Source organism: Ananas comosus, unplaced genomic scaffold (genome assembly GCF_001540865.1).
Source record: "Ananas comosus cultivar F153 unplaced genomic scaffold, ASM154086v1, whole genome shotgun sequence".
NCBI classification, from domain to species: Eukaryota; Viridiplantae; Streptophyta; class Magnoliopsida; order Poales; family Bromeliaceae; genus Ananas; species Ananas comosus.
In genome coordinates, this window is record NW_017893590.1 from 29,421 (window position 1) to 39,225 (window position 9,805).

At 38.4% G+C, this 9,805-nt stretch overlaps 2 protein-coding genes across 2 annotated transcripts; both read right to left on the minus strand.

Moving 5' to 3' along the window:
• Positions 1-144: 144 nt before the first annotated feature.
• Positions 145-3,174, minus strand: LOC109706387 (rust resistance kinase Lr10-like). The gene is made up of 3 exons (XM_020227190.1): positions 2,456-3,174; positions 1,363-1,529; positions 145-1,269 (listed from the first exon to the last, which is right to left on the minus strand). Exons 1-3 carry the CDS (start codon positions 3,172-3,174, stop codon positions 149-151), a joined length of 2,007 nt encoding a protein of 668 aa, XP_020082779.1. The 3' UTR covers positions 145-148.
• Positions 3,175-5,319: 2,145 nt separating this feature from the next.
• Positions 5,320-8,040, minus strand: LOC109706386 (rust resistance kinase Lr10-like). Its single transcript, XM_020227188.1, has 3 exons — positions 7,110-8,040; positions 6,599-6,625; positions 5,320-6,407 (listed from the first exon to the last, which is right to left on the minus strand). Exons 1-3 carry the CDS (start codon positions 7,858-7,860, stop codon positions 5,323-5,325), a joined length of 1,863 nt encoding a protein of 620 aa, XP_020082777.1. The 5' UTR covers positions 7,861-8,040; the 3' UTR covers positions 5,320-5,322.
• Between the last annotated feature and the right edge of the window lie 1,765 nt (positions 8,041-9,805).

Sequence of the window (9,805 nt, forward strand, 5' to 3'; positions counted from 1 at the left end):
TTTCTAGCACCATGGGCTTGTTGCCTTTAGGAACCTTTCCTAGCTCCTATCTATCTATCTATCTATCTATCTATCTATCTGTCTGTCTATCTATCTGGTTGTCTGTCTATTTTTATTTTTGCTGAATAAATTTTTGTTCAATTTTTCATCACTCATCTTCGGAGATGGCAGGGAGCTCTGAAGAAGAACCCAAGCAACTTATGCTAATGGCAGGGATCGGCTCTTCTGAAGAGAAGAAAGGCTTCGGCGGCATTTCAAGGGTTCCAACATCTGCTTCTAGCATTTCTATAACTTTGCTCATGGCAGGCCGAGCCGATGGTCTTACCTGAATACACCACAATCCAACAATGCACAACTTTCGCTCCCCCTCGGAAATATCAAAAGTGGTGCTTATTTCACTTATTTCAGGTTGGGTTAATCGATCGTATATCCATGAAGGATAATAGGCCTGGCTTGAATTCTCAGCTCGAGGGTCAGCATTCCTCCTTCCTCCTGCCATCTCCATCAGTAGCATTCCAAAGCTGTAGACGTCAGACTTGTGAGATATGATCCCGAAGCTCCTGGAAATCAATTCAGGTGCTATGTATCCTGTTGTTCCTCTAGTAGTACTCATCGACACGAGGCTGGTGTCCTTTGGATACAATTTTGCTAGTCCAAAATCCGCAACCTTTGGAGTGAAGTTACGGTCTAAGAGGATATTCTGTGGCTTGATGTCGAAGTGCAAAATCCTCTTATCGCATCCCTGGTGCAAGTAGTTGATGCCACGGGCGATTCCCAAGGCTATGTCATTGAGTTTGTCCCATGTGAATGCTCGTCGACCAGCGACTCCATTGGAAGTGAAGATATGCTTGTCGAGCGAGCCTTGAGGCATGTACTCATAGACGAGGGCTCTCTTCGATCCCTCGGAGCAGAACCCGATGAGCTTTATCACATTGACGTGGTGGATCCTACCGATGGTAGAGACCTCGTTGATGAACTCTTCCCCATTGCATCTAGAATTGCTTAACAACATCTTCACTGCCACAAGAACGCCGCCGGGGAGAACACCTTTGGATACAGAACCAAATCCTCCTTGGCCGAGCTTTTCTCTGAAGTGGCTCGTGATCGCAATGAGGTCGGTATATGCGTACCTCCTCGGCACGAGCGCCCTCTGGTTTCGTAGGAACTTCTCGACGGCGTCCACTGATTTCTTTTCTCTCCACAACTTGTGCGCCAAGAAGAGGAATATTGCCAATGGCGCAATAACAAATCTGCCGAGAATTGAGAGACCTGCATTTAGATCTCATGGATGAGAATTAGAGTGACAACAAAGTGCAGTGTAAATTTGTGTAGTGGGATAAAGGAAGGGGTAGTTTTATTTACCTGTCAAACCAAGTAGAATACACCCTACTGCCCACAAGCGAGCTTGAACCCATTGTGAAGGGGGATTGTAATTGTTCCACATACATGCTATCAAAGTCTCTTCACTGTGAGCAAAGGAGAATCTCAGAGAGAGAATCCCAGCTCCGTATGTATTCTTCCATAAGCTCCTGCATAACAATATTCCGGAAAACAAATTAGGCACATTGGTGAGAATTGAGAAGTAATAGATCGAGTACATTTTCTGTTGTTCATAAATATGCTTTTTAATCACAAACTGAAACATTATTTTCTTTTGTGGGAGGCCTAGCTAGTTGCCTTACTAATGAAGCTAAGCTCATCTTCCTATTAAATTATAGAAATTTCTAGCGCGCTCTCTCTCTCTCTCTCTCTCTCTCTCTCTCTCTCATATGGTGGACAAATTAGAAAAATTTTAATTTATCTTGTAAATGATAAGCTCAACAATATATATTAAATTAAAATTTAAAATTTTCAGTTTATTTCATGAATCTAGTAAGTAAGCAAAAATTTTAAAAAATTTGTGAAAATTTTCAAAAATTAGATAAGAAAATTTAAAAGGAGAATATGAAGGATTTTTTTTTTCTAAAAAAGGAAGCTGAGGAAGAAAAGAGCGGATGGAATTTTTTTAGAAAGTAGAAAACAAGAGAAAGAAAAGAAGATATTATAAAGGCATCAAAACAATAAATGCCAAATTTTATTTTTTTTATTACTCATTTCTTGAAAAAGTACATTTTATATAGAAAAAGTTTATAGAAACTTTCTAATATTAAAAAAAGCCCTACATCATATCCTTAATTTATATGAACTTATTTCATATAAAATTTCATATAAAATTTCTAAAAATTTGAAAAAAAAAAACTTTGAAACAAATTAATAAATAATAATTTCGAAAATCAGAAAGAATTTAAAATCTATACGACACAATTAAAACTAATAAAATAAAGCGACTCACATATCTAACTCAATCCGATTATGATTCTGCATCACTCACACACTCTTTTTCTCGATGTGTATGGACATCTATGCATGCGACAATTTGCGTGTGGATGAACTTGCATGGTATCTCTCAACTTACGTTGCAGCTTCTTTTACACAATCACGAATGGCTTGAGACATCGGAAGACTTGCGTAAATCGGAACAGAAAATCCAAGCTTCAGGAGCTGAAAGACATCTGTTGTGGGATGCTCCGGCGCGACAATGTTTTCANCATAATCAGACGTAATCGGAGTCATAGCTACAAAGCTACAGAAAGGCTCCGCGTAGTCCAGCTGAAGCGCGCCCTTTGAAAGTATAACGTACACAAATGCATCGGTCTTGCTCAAACAAGGAACAAAGTTGTATATATTGTTTTTGATTGTTCTTGTACAGCTCACGAAGGTAGCCCACGTAAAATCATTTGCATTGAATCCTATGTTCTCGACGGCGGAGCGGGAAAGAGACTGCAAGGGAAGACTGCAGCTGCCGTTAGCCAAGTTGGCATCGACAACTGTGAAATCGTCATCAGTGATATCGGGAACGTAGTAGTACGTCCCAGGTCGGTGGATATCCCAGACAGTCTTGTTACCATCCTCGCAGGCAAGCTGGTACCGAGGATCACCGCATTCGGGGGGGTCGCTTTCCGAGCGGAACGGATAATGGATGCCTTGCAGAGATCCGCAGGAGAAAGGAGAGCACCTTGGTTGCTTCTTATAATACAACGATTCCGCAGAAGCTAATACGCTAATATCGAATAGCAGAAGGTATGTGAGTGGTGTGGTGCTGAAAAGAGGATGTGCCGAAGCCTTCCTCACCATGGTAGCTGCTTAATTTCATGTCAAATGGTTGTTAGCCATTTGTGAAGGTGTATGTGGGAGCTCTTCGGAAGTTTATGTACTCTTCTTCTTCTTTTTTTTTTTTTTTTTCTCTTTTGACAGATATATAGATAACACGCTACCTGCTTCGTTTATGTACTCTTCTTTTACTTTTCAATATTTTGAAAACCAACCAATCGATAAGCTCCTCTCGTCTCGCCGCCTGACTTGTAGAGAAGAAAAAGCTGCAGATTGCTATGTGATTGTAGCTCCATAGACCTGGACTCTTATAGTCTAGGTCAAAAAAAAAAAAAAAGAAGAAAAAAAGAGAGAGACGCGCTTGTGTCGCAAATAATCAAAGGTATTAAAAGGACGGTTGTTCAATTTATCTTTTTTTTTCTCTTTTGAAAAAAGTAAAGTCAGCCCAAAAGGGTAGACCGAGATGTTAATATTGAAAGTTTAAAACAGAGTTCAAAATTTTAGACTATCAATATTTACAAAGTAGCGTCTGAATTCAAAGACGGAAAAATTCAGACTATCACGTGAAAGGCGAGAGGTCGACATCGGCAATTAGCTTGCGAATACAACTAGCGGTGGAGAGGGCAGTAGAGCTAGTGTTGTCAAAGATACGATGATTCCACTCAGACCAGATGGACCAAGCGAAACAGCTGAAGACAGTGTTTCCAATCTTTTGACTGTGCATAGATAAGAGAGATGACCAATCTGCCCAAGAATCACCAAGTCCAAAAATTGATGGTTGCGGCAGACAAAGAGGTAGATTGAGGGATGCCCACACTGTTATGGAGTAGGGGCATTGGAGGAACAAGTATATAATATCTTCACCAGCATTGAGGCAAAGCTCACCTCTAGAGGCCAGAATCCAACCACGACGCCGGAGGTTGTCAAGAGTTAAAATTCGGTCTTTAAACAGAAGCCACATAAATAACTGCACCCGAGGAGGCGCAGAAGAGTACCAAACTGTGTTCGAGATTGAGTCGGATGTGGAACCAGCTAGCAAAGAACAACTTGTAGACTGATGCAGTGGAGAAGGTGCCATTGGGATTCCATTTCCAATAGTAAAAGTCGGGATCAGAGCAAATTTCAAAATCACATAACCTGCGGCAAAGTACAGAAAACTCCTGGTGCACGATGATGGAGGGATAAGAGATAATCCGTAATGAGACTAAATTACCAATAAATGCCTTGGACACGAGAACGAATTTGTGAACCGAGAAGGAGAAGGAGAATCGAGCCGAAAATTGATCCATAAGGGGCGCACCAATATAAGGTGATAACCAGAAAAATGTCTTCTGCCACTATTATATACAACAAAAGAGTGAAACGAGGATGGCACGGTCCGACAATATGTGTTTTTTGCCACTTGGAGGCTGAATCTCTGGAACACATTATGTTTCGTTGCATTTATGCAAGCTCAGTGTGGAGTTGGTTGATGACTACAACCTCAATCGACCGGGTTTGGAGAAGCAGCACGGCGGAAAGATTTGCAGCACGATGGAGAAGAATGAGGAGGTCGGTTCCACACGAAAATTTAATCTACATCGATCTTGGCTTTGCAGCGACATGTTGGGAAATTTGGAAAGAGAGAAACAGAAGAATCTTCGACAATCGGCAAGTTCGATACGATATCCTGGGAAGAACCATTCTCGATACTGTATCCTTTTGGAAATCGGTCTTAGTTAGCTCAAGTGATTAGGTACATTCACACTGTTTTGTTAGTGGGTCGATGTGTTCTTTACTTCTTCCTTTTCGATGGGGATGTGCTTTATATTGTTACTCTGTACTTCCTGTTCTAATCCCAGCTATAAAATAGGGTTTATTCCTATTTAATAAAAAAAAAGAGTGAAATTCTAAAGATAGTTTGAATGAAGCAGGTAGCATGCTATCTTTTTCTCAAAAAAAAAAGAAGAAATTCTAAAGATAGAATATGTCAACAAAAATGTCTTGATTTCAATGATGAAAAAGGCCATGTGGTAATTTAGCTTTTTGTTATATATATAAGGCACACTACATGTTTATCTAATACAATATAGCAGATGTTTGTTACAATGAACCTTTTAACTCTATCTTGATTTCCACGTTATGTCAATCCATTGTGTAATACTCCCTTCAATAAGCCTTCATTTTTTCCTCCTACACTTCATTAGGAACTTCGCTAGCATCATATCCTAATGAGGGGACAAATGGTTTTGGGGGCATTTCCAAGTCCTGCAAACTCCCCATCAGCATCTGCACCGTCCTCGACATGGTCGGGCGATTCACCGGATTCCATTGTACGCACCATAATGCAACAATCGCGAGTTTCTTCGCTATCTCTTCTTCACTTGCGGTCATTTCTATATCCAATTCTAATTCTTGCCTGCTGACTAACTGCTCGTAAACCAACTCCGGGAAGTAAGCCTCACCTTGGTTTTCAATCTCTGGATCAGCAATCTTCTTTCCGCTTACCAATTCTAGCGTCAGCATTCCGAAGCTGTAAACATCAGACTTATACGACACCGTTCCGAAGTTTCTAGAATATATCTCTGGTGCAATGTAGCCCATTGTCCCTCTAGCTGCTGTCATTGTAACAATGCTTTGATCCCTTGAACACAGCTTTGCGAGGCCGAAGTCGGAGATCTTGGGATTGTAATGATGATCCAACAAAATATTATGCGGTTTGATGTCGAAGTGCAGAATGCGGTGGTCGCATCCCTGGTGCAAATACTCTATCCCGCGAGCAATTCCTATTGCTATCTCCTGCAACTTGTCCATCCTAAATGGTTCTTGATGGCTCGTAGAACCGTGCGAGAAGATGTACTTCTCTAGGGACTCATTCGGCAAGAACTCGTAGATTAGCGCGCGCCTCGATCCGTCAGAGCAGAATCCTAGCAGGCGAACCACATTGACATGGTGAATCCTTCCGATGGTTGCGACTTCGTTGATGAACTCTTCGCCCTCGCCCTTCGATCTCTCGAGCATCTTAACTGCCACAGGGACTCCGTTTGGCAACACACCTTTGTACACACTTCCGAAACCGCCCTGCCCCAGTTGGACTTTGAACCGCCGAGTCATCTTCTTAAGTTGCAAGAAAGTGTATCGAGTCGGTTTTGTGTCGCTATATGTTGCGAGGAACTTTTCGACTTTGATGCGCGTTTCTTTTTCCTTCTCGGATTTTCTGAAAATGTAGAGTGTAATGACTGCTACCAGCAGTATAACAAATGCAGCTGCAGATGTTCCTGAACACATTAAGCAGCTGAGTGAGTATTTAGTGTATGTATACCGAACAGATGTGACATAAACTATCATTCCAAGATTCTTGAGAAGAAAAGAAACTTGAATATATTGAGAGTTGAGACATGAAGATCCATCTCTAATATGTTCAAATAAGTTCATATCAAACATTGCATCGAGTTGAAATGAAAATCACCTGTAGTGAGCTTGACGATTTTTTCACCTGCAAAATCAAGAGCAAACTATTTAGAGAATCTACTGGTTGTAATTCCAAATTTGCTTTGGTCGTGTTATAGATCTGTGCATTATTCATCACTGATTTGATCAGATTTTCAAAAAACTAGCTTGCTTTGCGGAAAGAATGATTGCAACTTGGGGAAATCAAATTTCCACCAAATTAAACATCCATCTCATCAAGTTTGGATCATCCATTCGCACAAATAGTAGAATAAAAGGGTTTCAGAAGAATGCTTTTTTGGCTAAAAAAACTTTGAAAACTCCGATAGGCACTTAAATCCTCGACTAGATGATCTTGTTGTATTTTGTGCTCATGCTCTAGATGGGCATAACTCAATGGTGCTAATAGCTTTTTCCGAAATGTTCAATCGCTTGCAGAAGTAAGTGCAGATGTCTGTTTTTCTCTAGTGATCAGACGAATTTACATAATTATTCTGTAAGAATTAAGAGTCAGAAAGTTGGAGCATTACTGTGATGCCTGCAGAAAGCTGTGTTCCTACTGATACTAAAATAACAAGTCTTCCCTGCTGCTTCACAGTCTTTGCATACATCAGTAATCTCAGGAACAGACCAGCTGAGGGTGATCTCACGTCGCACGACGAGATCGTTAACAATTTCTTCCAAGGAGAGTCCTTGTGCACCCTGATAGTCCTTAGCAGGAATTCTCAGAACCTTTGAGGTCACCATGCAGTATGAAGGGATTGTGTCCATGTATTCTTGCGCACCAAACACGTAAACAAACCGATCATGTCCACTTCTGAGGCAGGAGGTTGGTAACGTTGTATTTTGTGGGAAGAGGTTTCTTGAGCAGCTTACTAAGATGACATTCACAATCTCATAAGGCTTGTATATGGGAGTCCTCAGGTCAATGGATCTTCGGTTCCAAAGCGGACACGGCGCCGACGTGTCGGGGAGCTTGACAGTGATCGCAGCGAGGCGGTAGTCGATTGCAGTAACATTGTAGGAGCCGAGATTTGGGAGTGTTAGGATTGTGGTGTTGCCGGAACACGAGAGTTCCATTCCAGGTGCACCACAGAATGGAGGGCTTAATTCTTGCCGAAAAGGGAATCGAATCTCAGGCCCGCCTTCGCCACCGCATGTTGAGGGTGGGCAGCTCTTGCTAAACTCTTCTATCTCCTTTTTTTCTTCTTTGCTGCCTGCTGCTGCATTCTTTTCAGATTGAAGGAAAAGAAGGACGATTACGACGAGAAGCCTAAGCATTGTGTGTTGGAAAGGCTTGAACAGAGGAGGAGAGAGTTGCAATTCAATCTGAATGATAAGATAAAGTCATGTCATGTGGCCTCTAAATCTGCAGAGACTTATTAGACAAGTCAATAGTTGGATCTCTATCATAGAGAATAGTTGAATGAAGACTCTGACTAGTTGGAGCGGGTCAAAGTCAATAGTTGGCTCTCTATCATAGAGCTGCTAAGGAGAGGGTCACAGACGAACACTCTCGAGCCTCAAATTCTTGGAGCGGCCATCTGGTGGGTGATTTGGTGCGAAAAAAATAACGTTATTTTTCGAAACATACCCATGAATACTATCTCTACTGCTCACCATATTCGAGGTCTGGCGAAAGGGTGGACCGATTTTTGCAGAGTAGGATGACGTTGGTTTTGCTACTCCTTTTGGTTTGGACAAATGTTTTTGCTTCTTCTTTTTTGCTCTTTTTTTTTTTAACCTCTTTCTTCTACGTTTTGTTTTTCTGAGGTCCTAGTTGTCTCACCCTATGTAGCTAAGTTTATTTACCTAATGAATAAAGCAGGTAGCGTGCTATCTTTCTCTCAAAAAAAAAAAAAAGAAAAAAAAAGAAAAAAAAAGAAGACCTTGACTAGTTGTGGCTTGTTGCTTGGTTTTTTGTCAGTCTTTTCGCTCCAGTGGACTTCAGCAGATGCCCAATTCCACTTATGTCTGCCTCAAATTAAAGTTGTCCAAGATAATAGGGCAAAGAAATGGAATTTTCTAATTTTTCACCTTTCTTTTCAATTTAAATTTTGTTATACAACTTTGCTCTTCTGAACAGAAGATGTTTGAAAATTTTTGCACTTTTTGGAGTTCAAATTAGACACGATTCAAGTCTGGCTGCTTGACTTCATATGGATGCTGATTCCTTCATAATTAATAGATAGTCTATATATTGCTGGGTGTGTAAAATTTATGATGATGATAGCTTCACATACATCTATAGTACATGGATGCTGTTGCAAGCTGTGTCCAGAGGAGTGCGAATTGCATGAAGGGACTATTTAGGGTGTAACAGTACACATCGTACACCAAAATTATGGAGTTGTTTGGTCTTTCTTCTGAAAAGTGATTCTGAACCCGAAAATAATTTTAAGCTTAATAGAGTGTTTGGCAACAAGTGCTGAAAAATCTGATTCTGCTTTTCAAAATTAAAAAACTGATTTTCAATGCCCCAGAATTAGAAACAGAAAAAAAGCTATTTCTTGAAATTTGATTCTCATTTTGGACTCAAACTTTAAAATTTTATTTTAATTTTAGATTCAAAGTTTAAATTTAAATTTAATTCTAATTTTTTATTTTAAATTCATATTTGAATTTTTAAATATCAACATTTCAAATCTAAAATTTAAAATTTAGATTTTAAACTTTAAATTTATATTTTAAATTTTAAATTTCAAATCTCAAATGTCAAAATTTAAATTTTTAAATTTGAAATTTAAAATTTGAAATTTGAAATTTGAAATTTAAAATTTAAAATTTAAAATTTAAAATTTAAATTTAAGATAAAATCTAAAATTTGACATTTTTTATTTCAAAATTTCAAATTTAAAATTTAAAATTTAAAATTACAAGTTTTAATATTCAAATTATAAATTTTAAAATTTTAAAATTAAAATTTTAAATTTTTAAAATTTAAGATTTAAATATTCAAATTTTAAATTTTAGATTTAATTTTAAATTTTAAATTTTATATTTCAAATTTTAAAATTTAAATTTAAATCTAAAATTTTAAAATTGAATATTTCAAATTTCAAATTTGAAAATTGAAATTTAAACTTTGAAATTTAAAAAATTAAATTTAGATTTAAAAATTCAAATTTTAAATTCACTTTTATATTAAAATACCAAATTTTAAATTTTGTACAATTTTGAAATTTAAAAAATTTAATTTTAATTCAAATTTAAATTATTTTAAATT